Source organism: Liolophura sinensis, chromosome 3 (assembly GCF_032854445.1).
Source record: "Liolophura sinensis isolate JHLJ2023 chromosome 3, CUHK_Ljap_v2, whole genome shotgun sequence".
NCBI lineage: Eukaryota > Metazoa > Mollusca > Polyplacophora > Chitonida > Chitonidae > Liolophura > Liolophura sinensis.
The window spans coordinates 834,648-854,257 of record NC_088297.1 but is presented as its reverse complement, the minus strand read 5'-3'; the positions used below and the strand labels follow the sequence as shown (position 1 = coordinate 854,257).

Sequence of the window (19,610 nt, the reverse complement as noted above, 5' to 3'; positions counted from 1 at the left end):
AACTCTTTGTTGTTATGTTTGCAAATACATGTATATGGAAATATTTATTTTTTAATGCCATATGTACCAGTATGTGTCCTTTTGAAGCTGTTTGATGTTTATAAACCGATATTTCAGGTCACATTGTTTCAGTTTGTCAGTAAACTTTGTTCACAGATCCACTTATTGTAATTCTTCAACCTCTTCAGATGTTTACAAGGTGTTCATTCCAGCATATTCAGAAGACATTATTCTGTGTAGATAAAATTATACTTTTTGTGAAGTCCTGATATTGACCAGTCAAACCAATGTAGTTTTGTCTCCAAAATCAAATTGAAAGTGCACATGAATTGCAAATTGTTCTCACTGATTTTTCTCATATGCGAGAAGTTTGAGGATCAGGGGCTCACTTTTTGTCTCTGCCGGTTGAGCAGGAGCCTATTGAGAACAACTCATGCCCCTTTTTTCATACACATTTTCACATGTATTGTTTTTTTCTTGTCAACACTATTTGAAAAACTGCTCTACTGTAAAGAGTTTGAATAAGGATGACAGTGTGTATTTCAATCAACCCACCTTTTATTCAGTGTGCCATGATGGACATGTCATGAGGTTTGGAAACTGTTATGAACCATTTGGTTGAAAAACGCAGATGAAGTTCAAAATTTGATGTTTTCAGCCAGGTACATACACACAGAATACAGTATTACACAGTGAAGCTTGAATACCATGAACAGGAGCCTCTCACCAATGCGGTCGCTGTGAGTTCAAGTCCAGCTCATGCTGGCTTCCTCTCCGGCCGTACGTGGGAAGGTCTGCCAGCAACCTGCGGATGATTGTGGGTTTCCCCCGGGCAGAACCCGGTTTAATCCCACCATAATGGCCGCCGTCGTAGAAGTGAAATATTCTTGAGTACAGCGTAAAACACCAATCAAATAAATAAATAAATTTAATACCATAAATCTTTCTTTTTTGATCCGTCATGGCATCTTGGTGTGGAACGTCGAAATGCAAGAGTAAAAGTGATATTTAACGTGTGAAATAACACATCTCAGTGAATGAAATTCTGACATTTGACCTGCTGTATAAATAAAGATAAATAAATGAAATAAATATGAATACAGGACTGTAACAAGAAACGCCATATCCAGCATGCTGTGCAAAACAGATTTTTCTCATATATACGTGTTTATCAACTGTGGACGTTTTGCTTTTATATAAAATGGTATGTAAATTGTACGTATAGGGCATTCAATTTTTAAGCAGAAGTGCAAATAAAATGAATAAAATATGTATAAAAGAAAATGACTATTATAAAGTGAGGCTGTAGAAATGACTCACGGCGCAATGACCCAGGAGCCTCTCACCAATGCGATCCAGCTCATGCTGGCTTCCTCTTTGGTCTTACTTGGGAAAGTCTGGCAGTAACTTGCCAAAGGTCCTGGGTTTCTTCCCCGGTTTCCTCTCACAACAATAATGGCTGCAGTCGTATAAGTGAAATATTCTTGAATACAATGTAAAACACAAATCAGATAAATACATAAATCATTCTTATTGCTGATTTGTTGATTACTTCATTTTTTGGCGAAAATGACAAGTAATTATGTCGTGTTCTTGTTGGGTATATTCTTAGCCAGTGGGTGAGTGGCCTCATTTCCTCCACTCTTAATCAGCACACCACTTTCAGTGAGGCAGCACACATGTGCATACGCCTACAATGAGGTGGCATACAGCTAAAAATTGCTTACAAGCCTGCATATTAATTCATAACCTGTGACAATGTAAAGCATTTTCTAGTAACCTTAACCGCTCTGGGATGTACATGTGGAATTTAGTAACTGGTTAACTTGGTGAAAATGATCAGGAGGAATAAGTGCATGGCTCTAACAAAATGTGCATACTGTAATTCCTTTTTCACCTTTTCACATGTTTGCAAGATGTTTACTCCAGCATATTCAGAAGGCGTTATTCTGTGCTGACTGATAAAATTATGCTTTCTGTGAAGCCAACCTTTCTGACTTAAGTCAAATCTTAAAACGTTGTAACAGTGTTTAGTTTTTGATAATGGAAGACGAAATTTTGACACATTTGTCTTTCGATACCAGTTATGAGGTGGTCAAAATTTTAATTTACAGGGCACAAAAATAAGCTCTTTCAGGTCAAAACTGGCTTTGTGGAATTGGCTCCTGGTGCCCAAGATGCTGATCTCCAAATTACACAATGGGTGTTTAAATTCAGTACCAGCTAAGGCCTCCATAGTCTAGTAGATAGCATGCTAGTGCAGCACAATGACCCAGGAGCCTCACACCAAACAACTGGTAATGGATCGCTCTGGTTCAGAACTTCAAGGCACTTGCATGCTGTGACTGAAAGGCTGTTTAATCATTGAGGTGTGTTCGGGTTCAGCTCTTCTGGCTGGCGCTGCGTCATTAAGTCAGGAAGTTTGTCTACCTAACGATAGACAATATGTAGTCTATTCCTGGCACTCGGGTTTCCTCCACTGTATCATGAAGTCAGGAAGTTTGTCTACCTAACGATATAGACAATACGTAGTATATACCTGGCACTTTAGGTTTGTCTATCTAATGATAGACAATATGTAGTCTATTCCTGGCACTTGGATTTCCTCCATTGTGTCAATAAATCAGGAAGTTTGTCTACCTAATGATACAGACAATATGTAGTATATACCTGGCACTTGAGGTTTCCTTTACTGTGTCATGAAGTCGGGAACTTTGTCTATCTAGTGATAGACAATATGTAGTCTATTCCTGGCATGCAGGTTTCCTCCACCAACAGATTAAACCTGACCACTGTTTGTAGATGTACCTATATATGCTGGGGGTTGAAATCATACTCAATTTTTCAATCACATGAGGAGGCGGAGTCAATAGAAGGCAGAGCAACTAAAGTATTATGCTGAAGACACCAGACATGACACCTCACCCAGTTACATTATACTGACACCAGCCCAACCAATCATGTTTCTTTGCTCTAATCTCTCACTCCCGTGACTGCTGAGTGACAAGCAAGGGAGCAGCAAGTTCCATTTTTAAAGTCTTTGGCATGACCCAAAAAGGACACTGTCACAGAATCGAAACATTCTGGGGTATGGCATAAACGTCAATAACATAAATGAAATTGGCTGACATTTCATTGATACCCTTCATTTCATATGTACAAACAGTACATGTACTCATAAATCGTCAGGCAACAGCCCACAACTAATCAAGACACACCGTTTACAATTTTTGATTAAATTTTATGGGCTGAATGCATTAAAACTTAAAAATGTTCAAAAATGTGGACTGTCCCCACAATTTTTCTTGTTTAAGATGCATTTGGTAAATACATGATTGGAAAGGCTTCAAAAACAGGAAAACCTGGGAAGAAATAAAAAAGTGCTTTTTTTTCTTTTTGAATTTAAATTTTTAGTGTTGATTCCTCCATAAAGTAAAAACTAAAATTGGTGTTGCATTGGTAGAAATCATAAGGTCAACTAACATTTCTTAATATTGGTATACAAATACTTTAATTAAAAAATAAGTGGTACAGTGTTTTAATTGGGACTACAATTAACATACCTGTAAAATACTAATAAACTATCCATACGAACTACATGTCACAAATTACAGGTAATTTGCTCTACTGGGGGACATGCACAGAGGCAAAAACATAAGATACCAGGAAACATGGGACATTTTCATGACACCTACCTTTTTAAAAGAGCTTTAATTCGGTAAGCGTACAGCATTCTAGGCCCCAAAAAAAGGTTTGAAGACTATTATATATATATATATATATATATATATATATATATATATATATATATATATTAATGTACAATATTAAGCTGCATGCATATTTTATCAAATTTATGTCGAACACACTTAATTGGCTCCACTGGCATGACGGGTAAATGGACGGAGGAAATTTCTTGAGTAACATGAATGAAAATATGTGGTAAAGTTTTCAACATCTATTCAAGCAAGTACCTGTGAAAAAAAATTTTATTGTGTAAAATTAAAGAAATAATAAATAATAAACATATCACAGAATTGTTCTTTGACAAATATGTCGTGTAAAAGTCAACCTTAGATAAACAAGAAAAATTAGCTCCATTCTGGCGTTTATTGCCTGAAGGCTGCATTGTCCAATAAATCAACAAACCAACCAACAAACTGAAGAAAATTTAAATCTGCCAGTACTTGCATGAAAATCAGGGCAACAAAATTGGTTGACGGCACACCGATTCATTCATACTGCACCTTCATCAAGTACAGGCACCTATTATTTCTCAGACTGTTCGTGATTTATCACTGCCACTTGTATCAGAGTTGCCTGGCCCTTTCCTTTCAGTCAAGATATCTTTTACACTAAGTTGGTACATTTGCAGCGGTGGTTAAAAGGAAGGGGAGATAACTCTGATACCAGTGTCTGTGGCCACACCACTTTACATTCTTGTTTTACGGGAAGAATAAATCTGCTTCAAATGTCGTCAGAGGGTATAAAAATAAAATTGAAAATGTCTAATCCGTAGGAAATGTGGGCTGTCCCAGCAACTATTTCCTGTTGAAGACAGTTACATGACCAGAAAGCCTTGAAAAACAGGAAAAATCGTCAAAATATCAAGGTTGGACAGAACAAAAAGATGGGTTTTCAGTTTCCATATTTTGAATTGTTTTTAGCGTTGGCCTTTAGGCCTTTACAGCCAAGGCAATAAATAATCCAGATAATATTTTAACAATTAACTATTTACATACAAGTAATACTATTATGATAATTTGGGCCATCCAGTGTTATACGTGGAAATAAAACAAAATTCCAGTTAAACCAATATCGTGGATAAAATTACATCTATGTTTATGTGTATTAAATACAGGAATCTTTGAAAACAAATTGATAGGTTCGTGAACACCCCATTCCCATGCATGGTCAACGCAGTCAGTTCCTGCCATATTGTGCCTGCCACTGGGTCAAACTGTTTCAATTCCTCAACAGGGTCAAATAAACAGGTCTATCCTTTTCAGTTATACTTTCACAAAGACAATGACTTCAACTTGGTTCAAAGTAACTTTTCTTATTTCCTGTTTAAAACACTGCCCAGGAATGTTATTGCATTGTATAATTTAATTTTAAAAAAAGTTGCAAATTGAGCACATCTACCAGTCATTTGGTATTCAGGCTTTGATTCATTATACAGCCAATCAATTGTCAGCTGGACTTTTTTTATATAAAACATGAAAAAAAAAAAAGAATGTTTTAACTGCCCATAGATGTCATCTTTGGCCATTCATGAATGCACAGGTATAGTAGCTAATATACGATATGGGTCTATTTTCTGTGGTAAGTGCACTGCTCACAAAATACATACTGTTTCAATACTCATCCTAACTTCAAATGGATGTGACAGCGTTAGATGTTCAGAATCAGCTGGCACAACGTACATGGTAATGATTGACCAATGATCAAGTCAAAGGCTGGCACAATGTACATGGTAATGATTGACCAATGATCAAGTCAAAGGCTGACACAACGTACATGGTAATGACTGACCAATGATCAAGTCAAAGGCTGGCACAACGCACATGGTAATGATTGACCAATGATCAAGTCGAAGGCTGGCACAACATACATGGTAATGATTGACCAATGATCAAGTCAAAGGCTGGCACAATGAACATGGTAATGATTGACCAATGACCAAGTCAAAGGCTGACACAACATACATGGTAATACCTGACCAATGATCAAGTCGAAGGCTGGCACAACGCACATGGTAATGACTGACCAATGATCAAGTCAAAGGCTGGCACAACGCACATGGTAATGATTGACCAATGATCAAGTCGAAGGCTGGCACAACATACATGGTAATAATTGACCAATGATCAAGTCAAAGGCTGGCACAATGCACATGGTAATGATTGACCAATGATCAAGTCGAAGGCTGGCACAACATACATGATAATGACTGACCAATGATCAAGTCGAAGGCTGGCACAACATACATGATAATGACTGACCAATGATCAAGTCGAAGGCTGGCACAACATACATGGTAATGATTGACCAATGATCAAGTCGAAGGCTGGCACAACATACATGGTAATGACTGACCAATGATCAAGTCGAAGGCTGGCACAACATACATGGTAATGATTGACCAATGATCAAGTCAAAGGCTGGCAAGATTTACTGCCGATTATTCTATGGCATGCATAAATCAAAACATTATGGGCTTGTACAAAAAAAAAAAATTGCTAATTTTTCACAGTTAACATCTGGAATTTTTTTCTGAACTATTCTCGTGTTCATAAAATTCAAAACATTTTAAGTAATACTTGCACATCCTCAAATTTGGTCCCTCATTTGTATGCACCATTTGTGTCACACCTGATAGATATGTGTTGATGTAGAGCACAGTGATGCAGAAAGTAGAGCTATTTATCTCATTGGTGTTTTACATCATACACAAGAATATTTCACTTATACAACGGCAGCCAGCATTATGGTGGGAGGAAAACGGGTAGACCCCTGGGGGAAACCTACAACCATCCACAGATTGTTGACAAACTTTCCCACAGAAAGTGTAACACAGAAGGCTAAAAAGTAACCTAATAAATATGAGCTTATACACTAAAAAAAAGAAGTATTTAAGATGTTTTTAAAATACCAATTCCAAGCATTCTAAATGACTTGCTTGCCATACACCATTGTGTAAAAATCTGTCATTATACACAATTGACATGCTTGAGACAATAGTTGGAGGCTTTCAAATTACATGCATCATTGTGTCCAAATCTGTCATTATACACGCTTGACATGCTTAAGACAATAGTTAGGGGCTTTCAAATTACATGCGCATGAAATAAGCTGACCTCTGCAGAATGGACTGATAGGACAGTACGTCCCATGGAGACTGAGACGCATGGACGTCTATTGACAAAACTACATTCACACGTTTATAATCCATGGGTTAATATCTGGTATCACTTGTATTTACGCCTAATTTACCAACCTTTTCAACCACCCCTGTAAGCAATATTCCCAAACATACTGAGGAGATTACGGGGTGTAGAGAAATACTTTGCACTGCTTTATGAAACTTGCACTCTTTATGACACAAACAGATCATTTTTAGCATCATTTTCATAATAATTGTATGCATAAATTCTGCTGATCAAAATGCTTTCCTGGTTGAAAAGGCTGAAGATTTACTGTGGATCTAGCGAGGCACTATAAGCTGTGCAAGCAAGGCACTATAAGCTGTGCAGGCAAGGCACTATAAGCTGCATAGCGACACCTCGAGTGTTAGCCACAAAGGCTTTATTTGACCTAAATTTTTGACAACGACTAAAATGAGTATATTTATAAGCCTGTACATTTACTGTCTTTACAGCCTAAGAAACAAATAGGCTACACAACCCGATTAAGAGATCTTAATCCTGATATCACACACTTCTCTGAGTTGGAAAATTAAAATTTGATTCACAGTTTAACAGTTAGAATGAAAACTTCAATTTCAACATGATATTCACACATATAGGCAGATGTTCAAAGTGCAAAAAATATTTAATATATGTTTATGGTATTGAAGCAAACAAGCCAGATAACGGCAAATGGCCACACAAGACAATGGTCTAACAAATTTATGCTTCAGGCTCGTCAAAATATTATTCATCTCGACAAAATATCAGGCTGAATACCCACTATACTTAAAGAACTCTTGTCTGGTCTATCAGTCCATCGCTGCTATCTGGCAGTTCATATGGTTATTCTCTAGAGGATTGTGGCTATTCTGGATAGGTTCATGGCTGTTCTCTAGAGGTTTGTGGTTGTTCTTTAGAGGTATGTAGCTGTTCTGTAGGGGTTCGTGGCTGTTCTGTAGAGGTTCGTGGTTGTTCTGTAGATGGTTCGTGGCTGATCTGTAGAGGTTCGTAGTTGTTCTGTAGATGGTTCGTGGCTGATCTGTAGAGATGCATAGCTGTTCTGTAGAGGTTCGTGGATGTGCTGTTGAGGTTCGTGGCTGTTCTGTTGAGGTTCATGGCTGCTCTGTATAGGTTTGTGGCTGTTCTGTAAAGGTTTATGGCTGTTCTGTAAAGGTTCATGGCTGTTCTGTAGAGGTTCGTGGATGTTCTGTAGATGGTTTGTGGGTGTTATTTCAGAGGTCCATGGTTGTTTTGTAGATGGTTTGTGGCTGCTCTGTAGAGGTTCGTGGATGTTCTGTAAGGTTTGTGGATGTTCTGTTGACGTGCATGGCTGTTCTGTAGAGGTTCGGGGCTGTTCTGTAGAGGTTCGTGGCTGTTCTGTAGAGGTTCGTGGATGTTCTGTAGATGGTTCGTGGCTGTTCTGTAGAGGTTCGCGGCTGTTTTGTAGAGGTTTGTGGATGTTCTGTAGATGGTTTTTGGCTGTTCTGTAGAGGTGCATGGCTGTTCTGTAGAGGTTCGGGGCTGTTCTGTAGAGGTTTGTGGCTGTTTTGTAGAGGTTCGTGGATGTTCTGTAGATGGTTTGTGGCTGTTCTGTAGAGGTCCGTGGTTGTTTTGTGGATGGTTCGTGGCTGCTCTGTACAGGCGCATGGTTGTTCTGAGAACATGTTTATGAAAGTCCATGTTTGCAGAGCGGCGACTAGCCATGGTGCTGGGACAGTGTCCTCATGTTCTCCGCCAACTGACCAAACTCCTCCCACCTCTGGCTCTGTAGTGTCCTCTCCAAGTCCTTCAGGTGCTCCAGCCCGTTGAGTCGCTTCTGCAGAGCCTGGATCTCACCGCCCATCCGTAACGACTCCCTCTCCGAGTCCTCCAGCTGTAACACACAACCAGTTGTCATTTACTGTGACTCACATACATGACATATATATTTATTAGTATTTATAACAAGGTGAAATGTCAGGATTTCCTTTACTGAATCAAAGTGTTATTTCACTCAGTTAGATGTCACTTTTGATATTAGATTTGGATACCTCACACCCAAACACCAAGACGTCAATAACAAATATTTTATTTATGTGCGGAATGATGTCATAATAGAAGTTTAGTCAAATTCAACATTCCATGGTCATACAAGACATCATATGCGACATCACGCTATATACGCAAGTCTCTGAAGGCCTACAGCTACAACCATAGCTTAAACTTGTTCAAATACTCAAAACGGTAAAAATGTACATAATACACAGAATATTTTACAATGCAGGATGAACGCCAGAAAAATTTTCTCGTGAAAGGCAGAAATGATGGCTGTTTTTCATAATTACCAGTACTCAAGAATTTTTTTCACTTATACGGCAATGATCAGGTTTGTATGGATGGAGGAAACTGGAGTGTAAACTGAGAAACTTTTACACAAGAAGGTTTCTGAAGGTGGAGTGCAAACTGATGCATGTACTGCTTGAAACATTTTTTTTTTTTCTCAGAATATGTATTTCATTTGCCTCTCCTCACAGAGATAAAGATGATCAACCAATATTTTAATTCTCAAAGTATTATGAATTGGCGAAATTAGTGTCATGTGTCGCATACATGTATGCTTATGTTCCTACCACTCTTCCAGGTTTAACATGCTCATGCATGCTTTCACTTCCAGCTAGCTTTCACTTTCACTTTCACTTTGAGCTCACCTTCCTTTGCAGATCAGCCACATGGTCCACCAACAGCATCTTGTCCTTCCTCAGCTGAGCGTTCTCTGCGTCCAACACAACAAACTGACCCTCCAGTTCTGACTGACGGGATTTGGCCGTGGTCAGCTGAGACTCATGAGCTGAGATGAGGTTCTCCTCTTTTGTAAGCTGTAAAGGTGAATTGTATTTCATGGTCAGTTTTATCAGAGGAGATAATTAACCAGGGCTCCTATTTTTCAAGCAACTTAAGACTTAAGTCATAAATTGCAAGTGCTTAAAACTACAAAGTCAAAACAGGAAATAACTCAAATTGTCACTAGTTCATTGTTTTACAGTACAGAATCAGCGTGCAAAACATTTCACATGTAACTGTGTTTGAATTTTTGACTTAAGCCTTAAGACACTTGACAAATAAGACTGGTGGCCCCTGAGGACATGGACCCAGAATCATGAAGTTGTCTTAGACTTTGTCTTACTGCGATTCTACAAATGTGGCTCACCTTTGGTGATTCTTCCAGACATTCATGACAAAATTGAAAATTTGCATTCCACCTCAAATATAAGTTCAGGAATTATACCACAAGTTCAGACTAAGTCTGACTTCAGTCTAAGACAGCTTTGTGTCCTGGGGCCTAAAGTAAATAGCTGCCCTTTGTCAGGTGCAATGACAGAGCTAAAGCAACAAGAGCTGGAATCGAACACGCAAACTAAAGGGTCTGATAAGTGGCAGGGAGTCAGTGCACAATAGAAAAATGTTTTTTTAACCAATATGACGTCTGTTGGGTTTATGGGAAGAAAGAAAAAGAGTGATATCTCAAGTAAACCACCGTCTGTCATGAGAGCCCTGACGGACTTTATTATTTAAACTGACACCCAAACTAGAGACAGCTGAAACAGAGACTGCAACGTCTCAGAGAGAATGATCGTCTTAAACAGTAAGTCCTTGAACAATATTCCTCGCATAATCTATCCTGAATGTCACCCTAATTAAAGAATACTCATAAAACTCCCTCCCGCTGAAAACAATGCAGTCCAAACGTATGAACACTTTTGTACTTACCTTTACTGCGCTACAATTCCTTGTGTATGTGCGCTCATTAAGCACCTATGTGGAACACAAGCTCTGCAATGTCACGGAAGAAAACAATGTGTTCTACTGTGATTTAAAACCGTTCAAGTAGTCTGTCCAATCAAAACAGCCATCTGAATTACCTCCCTTTGTATTGTGACATTTGCTTGTCTATATGTGTGTATAACTCACTTTCTCCAGGTAGAACTGGCACCTCTCTTGTTCGCGTTTCAGCTGCTCCTTGACTTGCTCCAGCTCTAGTCTGACAGACTTCTCTCGATCCTTGATTGTAACGAGCTCTGCGATGCTGTGAGACCGCCTCTCCTCATTACCCTCTCGTAGACCCTTCTCCTGAAAAATAAAAATAAAAAAATGCACAATGACCCAGGAGATTATCACCAATGCAGTCGCTGTGCGTTCAAGTTTAGCTTATGCTGGCTTCCTCTCTGGTCATGCTTAGGAAGGTCTGTCAGCAACCTGTGGATGGTTTCCTGCCACCATAATCAAATAAGTAAACAAACATTGCAATTTGGGAAGATGCAAGATCTGTTTGTGATGTAATGTTGCTTTAAGGCAAAAGTTAAAATAAGCTTATGAAAATAGGTTTTTAGGAAAAAGGAAAATAAAAACATTCTGCCTGTAGTGCATCTAAACATGATTCAATATTAAAGGACAGACAAGTAGGAAAATCTTGTCACAGAGAGACACCAACATGTCATGTTGTTGTAAAACTGCGCTTTGTAAGCATGGAGTTCTTACCCTCTCTAACTGTTTCTGTAGCTCAAGGACTTGCTGGTTAAGGAGTGTGTTTTCTCGGACCATACTGGATGTATCATCTGATATCTTTGACCGTAAATACCTCTCCTGTTCTCTGGCCAGCTCAGACTCCTTCAGCTTTTGACTTAACACACGAATCTGGTCCTGTACAAATATTGCATGCAATAAACACTCGAATCTGGTCCTGCACCAATACTGCACACAACAAACACACAAATCTGGTCCTGCACAAATATTGCACACAACAAACATTTGAATCTGGTCCTGCACCAATACTGCACACAACAAACACGCAAATCTGGTCCTGCACAAATATTGCACACAACAAACATTTGAATCTGGTCCTGCACAAATATTGCACACAACAAACACGCAAATCTGGTCCTGCACAAATATTGCACACAACAAACATTTGAATCTGGTCCTGCACAAATATTGCACACAACAAACACACAAATCTGGTCCTGCACAAATACATAACTTCACTTACAGAATGTTCTTAATTAATTCAAGTGAAATTCATAGCCATGTAGTCTATCAAATAATTAAGATGACCATGCATGCAGATTACACTGCAATCTGATTGGTTCCATGGCCAGCCAATGGGAGTATCATTACACTGCAGTAGCCTGATTGCTTCCAGGGCCAGCCAATCAGAGCATGTCTTACCCTGAGGTCAGAGGTGACTTTGTCCTGTAGCTGGATGGTGTTGTTGTAATACTTCTCCTCCAGATCCTTAAGCCTTGTCTCTGAGGATAGCAGCTCTGTTCTTTTCTCCTCCAGGGCAAACTGTGTCATCTTCTGCTGTTCTGATCGCTGCTCCAGCTGTACGATCACACAATCAAACACATGTACATTTATTAACTGCTTTAACCTAAGTAGTGGACAATTTCGATACAAGCTGGAAAGTTTTGTAACGAAAACAAATTCCCACCCATAGAGAGAACAACAATTTATGAAATTGGTGTTGCCTTTGTTTAAAATTGATAACAAATTAGCCTTAATTAATAGTCAAAATTCATAAATATAAAGGAACTTATTCTGTGTTTTCAATCTGATGTCATAAACCATGTAAGCAGTATACATACCATATTGGCTAACTGTCATATCCGCTCAGTCAGAGAATCTCATTTCATGACTTTTCATGACCAGCATACACTCATACAAAAATAACTTAAACTTATAGCAAAAACAATACACATTTGCAATCTGCAGGTCTTAATTTTCATCACACAATGTTATTAATTTGGTTCTATAGTTAGCGTCACTATATGACGTCACCATGCCTAGACTTTACCTGGTTCTTGAGCGTGGCAATTTTGAGCTCTGCAGATTTCAAGGCTGTGCTTGTCCTCTCTAGCTCTGCTTTCATCTCCATCAATGTGCTGTCTTTCTGAGAGCTTTTCCTCTCTATCAAGTCTTTCTCCTTCTTCAGCTCAATGATTTCATCCATTAGCATCCGCTTGTCTCGGCTGTGGGCAGCTGTAACAGTGTTTATAATAAAATCAAGAACTGAATTTGTGTACCTTGTTGCAGATTGAATAAGCAACTGACTTTTGTTACATGTGAAACTTATCATTTCTGATGAGAAGGTTTATGAGAAAAAGTTAAAGGAGAAGAAAGCTTAAAAACATGACACAATGGGCTGGATAGAGCACATATTTTTCTATCTGGTGGTGCCTGCTTCATAATTTTGAGATTTTTCCTCGCCATACATGTAAAGTCTGAAAACAGCATAGCTGGCATAAATCGCTGAGTCCATCCCATCGTCCATCTTTAACATGCTGTAATTCATGCTGGGGGTGTGTTGCCTCTCAGCCAATGAGAGTCATTAAAACTACCGGCTTGTTCGTATAAACTCGGAACCTACGTCCAACATTCCGGATTCACGATCATCAATCGGAAAATGAACTGTACTGTTCGCTACCTTCTGGGAAGAAGAGTTCTAACAGAAATGTACCAACAATGTACCAGATTCTCCTCCTAACACAGAAGACTTCAGGACTAGTTTTTAGGCAAAATGGAGTCACCCACATCAGATTTTGGCGCTGACTTTATCTATAATTTATCATCTTCAGGTACATATTAGAATTTTTTTTAATGGCATGTACATGCGAGGAAATGCATACTCTTTTCAATGGTATTTGTTTGCAATTTAAGTTTTCTTCTTGTTTAAAATTATTGTCTCTCATTTTCTTGCACTAAAGAATAGTTTACATGTGACTATTACAGGACAAGTCAGTAGGTCGTATCATACACAAAAAGAGGGGACGATCACTGGTTTGTTTTACCAAAGAAATCTGAAAGATCCCACTTATCCCATACCCTATATTTTACACCTCAATTCAGAGGTTGTGAACTGAGTGGCTTTCATAAACCTCACCTTAACCGTCTATTCAAACCTTTGAGAACATTTTCGTCACCTCTCAATACGGGTCAGTTCTAGTGTTCAGGAATTTTTTTTTATTTTTTATTTTCCTTTCATTTATTAGACGTCATTTAATAAGAGTTGACAATGGACAATATTGGTCACTTTGTTATTTTTTCAGCTGACACAGCTCTGTCTGACCAAACTTGTTTAGCCTGAATACTATTCTCTCACCAATGGGTAGCTTCATCCATTTATATTTACTTATTTATTTGACTTTTGACTTGAAGTTAAAACTCATACTCAAGATGGTTACACTGCCACAATATAATTCTGTATCCTGTAACTGAGTAACCATGTAACTAATAAAAGCCGACTTACTCTCCTCAGCGTGTAGCCTCTCCTGTATTCTTTCTTTCTCCGTGGATGTAATTGTCAGACTCGAGTCCTTCCTCTGAATCTCCAGGTTCATCCCATCCATCTCTTTCTGCATTTGCTACAAAGACAAATGTAATCCATCATGGCAGCCTTTAAAATTTCACAAAGCATACGCTTCACTAGATAAGAAAGATTTATATATTTGATTGGTGTTTAATGCTTAAAGGAGAAGAAAACCTAAACATGATTCCAAAATCACATGAAAGCGAGTCAAAGTTTATTTGCAAATATGATCTTTAATATTTTTGGAGAATATTTTTGTACGGTGGGTATTTGGGACCAACTTTTGGTGTTTACTGTTGTTGCATTCAGTGTGTCTCCATTATGCTTGTCTAATAAATTTATTTGAATGTAAATTTGTTGTTTATATCAAAACAGATGCATTTAACCTAAATTATGATAATTTATGAACATATTAAAAATATAAATATGATCCAAATTGAGGTTTAATACATTTGTTAGCTGAAAAGAACAAATTCTAGTGTAAAAACCTGTGTTACATCCTCATTTATGACATTATTAAGCACAGACTATAACTATGTCCTTTTCTCCTTCACAAAAAATCAGAAAAAATATTGAAGACCACATTTAGGAATAACTTTTTGCACTCTTTCATCTGAACTTTATGTCATTTTTATGTTTTCTCCACCTTTAATGCCAAAGAATTGTCTTAGAAAGTCCTGAATGGAGAAAACCAGATTGTAGCACCAACTTTTTCTAGGTACCTGACAAACCTCCTGACTTAAAACCGCGGCCAAAGAAGCTAGAGCTGGATTTGAACCTGCGACCTCAGTGGTCAAGTTTCTGATTGTCATGATAGTAGCACTCAGCCAGTGTATTAAACATCTGAGCCAATGAGGTCCCTCCAATACAAAAGAGTCCACAGATCATAATCCATAAAGACTGCTTGAAAAAGTAGAGGCTCACACAATCTTCACCTTACAAAATAGCATTTAAAGTGAAAGACAGCACCTTACTAATGTTTATGTCCACTGAAAGACTACCGTTCAAAGTTTCTTAAACCAGCATTAAAAATTTTCTTAAATTTTTTTTCAAACCTGCAAAAGTTTAGTTAAACTTCGTCTTGTCACAGATTCAGCGTGTCTCCATTATCGACAGCAAGGTGATGTCACAGTTACTCTATAGTTCTCTAACATCAAAGGTATTTTCCGTGTAATAGTCTAAGTAGTAGCCTATCGCAGATTAAAGTTGTGGACTTCGATTATAACCCAAATGATTACTTCGCTTTCTCGGAGATTGGACATACTGGAAGGATATTTCTTCCACTGACTGAACTGTTCATACAGAAGGCCTACTATATCATTTATACAGTTTACAAGTAGCCTGCAGATGCACGGCTAGGGTATTCCTCATTCAGATCGTTGCCTTCAGCTGTGCCAGTATCTGTAATTCTGACCCCTATTAAATATTTATAAAATTACAATAGGATTGTTGTACAACTGGATTCATGCTCAATTCTGACACAAATAGAAATAAATAAATAAAATGCACCAGTAAGGCTGATCTAGGTATTCGACTGTCACTGGATTTTATGCTTCAATTTTGTACTGGTGACTTATCAGATGAGAGCAGTGCTGACCTAGTTAGTACAGACGTCAAAGAAAGCACCTCAGCTTAAACACTGTCTTGTCCTTAAATATTTCATTTCATAAAGAAATGTCACTTAGGTAAATTTAATGTAAGTATTACAAAGTTAGGTACTGCTGGGTTTTTATGTCAGTTTTAATAATTTTCCAGTCATATGACAATCAAGAATCATTAGGCGTGAGTACATAATTCATGTCTTCTTGCAGGGAGGTGAATCCATACTAAAGCGCTGTCGCCACTGAAGTGCTGTGCCGAAAACACCAGACATGACACCCCGAACAGTCATGTTACACTGACACCGGGCCAACCAGTCCTGTTTTCTTGCTCTAACCTCTCAGTGCTGAGCCCCAAGCGAGGCAGCAACAAGTGCCATTTTTAACATGACTTGACCCAGGTTTAATCCGATGACTTTTGACTCTCAGGCGGACGCTCTGATCACTACGCCACCGCGGCGATCAAACTTAAATGCTTCTGACGCCTTATAATATAGGAAGATACACAAACTCTTCTCAGTATATATATATCTTACATGTATGTCTATAAACAAGACCTAATGGCGTATAATTACCCGTAGTTTTGACAGCATCCTCTCAGCTTCTGTCTTCATCTGAGGATGCATGTCTGTGGCCTTCTTCGCCTGCTCACGCTTGCTGCACTGTTAAGGAAGGTAACTCCAATCCAACACAGCCAAACACCCACACAATCATTAACATGACACATGACATCTGACTATACTGGTACATGCCAATATATATTACTTTACAATACTGAAAGGGGCCTCCTTGGCTCAGTTGGTTAGTGCACTAGCACAGCATAATGATCGAGAAGCCTCTCACCAATGCGGTCGCTGTGAGTTCAAGTACAGCTCATGCTGGCTTCCTCTCCGGTCGTAAGTGGGAAGGTCTGACAGCAACCTGCGGATGGTCATGGGTTTCCCCTGGGCTCTGCCCGTTTACTCCCACCATAATGCTGGCCCGCAGTCAGTGAAATATTCTTGAGTACGGTGTAAAACACCCATCAAATAAATAAATAAATAAATAATACTGAAAAATCTTTAAACAGTTTTGGAAAAAATTGTGTATATGTACAGTGATTGGCTTTGGGTCTGAACCACCAGTCCACTAATTTGGTGTAAATCTGAATCTAGATCCGAACCCAGGAATTTTTCAAATGGTTCTTTACTGACGAGGGATCCAACACAAAACAAAGAGTACGGGTCCTTTGTCTACAGTGCAGAGGTTTGTGCTCTCACAATACACAGTTATATTATTCATCCGTTTAGAGACTCATGTCGTATTGAATAATTGTGATCTGTAAAGCTGTTGACACCAAGAACACTGAGATTGGAAAAACCGTACCCAGTTAAAACTGGGGGCCAAGAGCAACAATAAAAGATTATTGTGTTTTCATAATTAGCAAAGAAAAGTGGTGACGTACCGAGACTGACAATGAAATTACAAAATCAAGTACAGATGTAATCCATTTAGGGGCAGATATCTATGCCAGAAGACCTAGACTGAAACCTACACATATACTCACATTTATCTACGAGTAGGATACCAGCTAAGTCAAAGCATCACATGCTATTGAAAAAATTCAAAAAGGATATAAATAGTTTGCTTCCAGCTCCAGAAAGTAAATCTGTTGCTGAAGATTTTTGATGTATTCTCCTTCAATATTAGACAGCTCTTCAGACTTCGGTATTTTCCTGTAATTCACAAAAATAAAAAAATAGAGATATAATGTTTTCAGATCTGACAGTGAACTGCCAGAAAGAAGAGTAGAACAGGCATGGTAGATATTACAATAAATATGATTAAAAGCATTTGTTATTTTATTTGATGACTTTCAACGAATCTCTGATGCATGTATACATCTGCTTTATATATAATGTTCCCAGCATTTATATCCACTCATTTATAAGTACATGTACACTCATTTACATGTACATGTACACTCATTTACATGTACATGTGCACTCATTTACATTTACATGTACACTCACTTACATGTACACTTACACTTACACACAAATAGGCTTGAATACAGTATGTATGCATGTTGTGCGTATTACTGGAATATAAATTTTATATTGAATCAAATCTGTATTTTTTTTTTTTTTTTTTTTTGCAGACTACACTGTTATGATACGGCATTAGTCATCCAACAAATAAATTATTAACAAGAATGCTTTTAAAACATGGTTTTCAAGAATATTGAACAAAGACAAACCCGTTAATGCCAAAGTTTGCTGCCAGGCTTCCTGTGCTTTTTCTTAAGCTGTCACTCTTCCTTGTCATATCTGTTAATAGAGAATGTCAACATAAGATATAGCACTGGAAAAATGGGGCAAATTATACCAACAGTACTTAAGTTTTGGTCCTTTATATTTATTTATTTGACTCACACTGATATGTGAGGGAAACTAGAGTATCCTGAGACAGGGATTTGGCTGGCAAGCACAAAGTAACTAACAATTAAACCTCCAGACCTTAAACCTGGAGTAGCAGGAGCTATATTTTGGCTTGCGACCTCATCACATTCATCTGTCAATCGGCTCCAGCAAGAAATGACAGAATGAAGTACATTTAGTATACCATAGTTCCGCGGTTGTACAGAATACATCATGTAAGCTGTACGGGAGCACTGTGACTATCTGAAAAGCTGAAAATTATACAAATCCAACTAGTACACTATTGCTGACAGCAAACAGGCAGTTTTCCTATCTGGTATAACATTCGAGGGGGCACTTTTTTTCATCCATGTTGACTGGTACGAATTAAGTACATTGCATTGTATTTTTCCTGGCTGTCTTACTGAAAAGATCTATATAACTGCACCCGTAAACTTCATCACAGACATCATCATGTTGTTAAGCAGCAATTTCAATCAATCAATCAAACTCTCAATTGCTGTTCTGTATGCATCCACCATTAAGCTTGTAAACATGGTAAAAATTTAAAAAAAAAGTCTTTCTACATAAAATGCAACAGGCTGGCATTTCAGTTTATTCCTCAGTGATCTACCCTGGCAGCAGAAGGTTTTACCAATATGACAGTTTTACACTTACCTCGTGCACCAGTTCTGCTTGGTGATGGAAGAGCGCGACCTCAGCGGTCTGAGCGATTGACTCCAGCCCAAGACATCAGGTGTCTGTGGTCTGGTGTGTGAGATCTTCCCCGCCATAGCCTGTCAGTCAGCACACAAACTTCCCTGTCAGACAAACAGAAGTATGAAAGAACTGCATGCACAAGCCTGTTCACAATTTTGGCGTACTATTACGTACAGTACAGTTGTACATTATACAGGCCTGCAGGTATATACCGGTACAAGTAAATAAATTTAGTGAATAAATGATAGGATCCACCATTCCTATCTAGGACAAAAAGCGTCTCAAGAAATATTTAAAAGTTAAAGTGAAGAAAAAACTCACTATCTCGAGCAGCACATATAATAAATACCGGTGTCAGTAGTTACATGCGCGCACTGCCTTGCCCGGCCATTCCGTCGCAGGCTGCACGCAACATTCGAACTGCCAGTTTAAATTCCCTTTTACATCAAGTCTGGTGTATTGTGCATAGTTTGCAGATAATGTTAAAGTTAAACCTTTACCCGAAGTTGCAGTCTTTCCAAGATGAACAAAAAACCTTTGGCCGATTTCTCACGTAAACATGTCAATTTTGACAAGTTACGACGCGCCAGTGCGTTGTCAAGCGAAGCTATTTCACCATCTAATCGCCGCACTACCGTAT

General features: G+C 38.4%; 1 protein-coding gene across 1 annotated transcript; it reads right to left on the bottom strand.

The window, feature by feature from the left end:
• Positions 1 to 6,027: 6,027 nt before the first annotated feature.
• LOC135463798 (myosin heavy chain-like) lies at positions 6,028 to 19,567 on the bottom strand. Its single transcript, XM_064741238.1, has 12 exons — positions 19,471 to 19,567; positions 18,929 to 19,071; positions 18,091 to 18,160; positions 17,468 to 17,566; positions 16,427 to 16,505; positions 14,194 to 14,308; positions 12,742 to 12,926; positions 12,114 to 12,269; positions 11,427 to 11,588; positions 10,860 to 11,018; positions 9,599 to 9,766; positions 6,028 to 8,784 (listed from the first exon to the last, which is right to left on the bottom strand). The coding sequence occupies exons 3-12, from the start codon at positions 18,156 to 18,158 to the stop codon at positions 8,608 to 8,610; spliced, it is 1,368 nt and encodes a 455-aa protein (XP_064597308.1). The 5' UTR covers positions 18,159 to 18,160; positions 18,929 to 19,071; positions 19,471 to 19,567; the 3' UTR covers positions 6,028 to 8,607.
• Between the last annotated feature and the right edge of the window lie 43 nt (positions 19,568 to 19,610).

Bases quoted from the DNA above. Each gene is read 5' to 3' on its own strand.
- LOC135463798 (XM_064741238.1), bottom strand. From the start codon at position 18,158: ATGACAAGGAAGAGTGACAGCTTAAGAAAAAGCACAGGAAGCCTGGCA. The intron at 11,019-11,426 runs GTAAGAACTCCA...TTTATTTTTCAG, and splicing joins TACAGAAACAGTTAGAGAGG to GAGAAGGGTCTACGAGAGGG. The intron at 9,767-10,859 runs GTGAGTTATACA...TCACCTTTACAG, and splicing joins GCCAGTTCTACCTGGAGAAA to CTTACAAAAGAGGAGAACCT.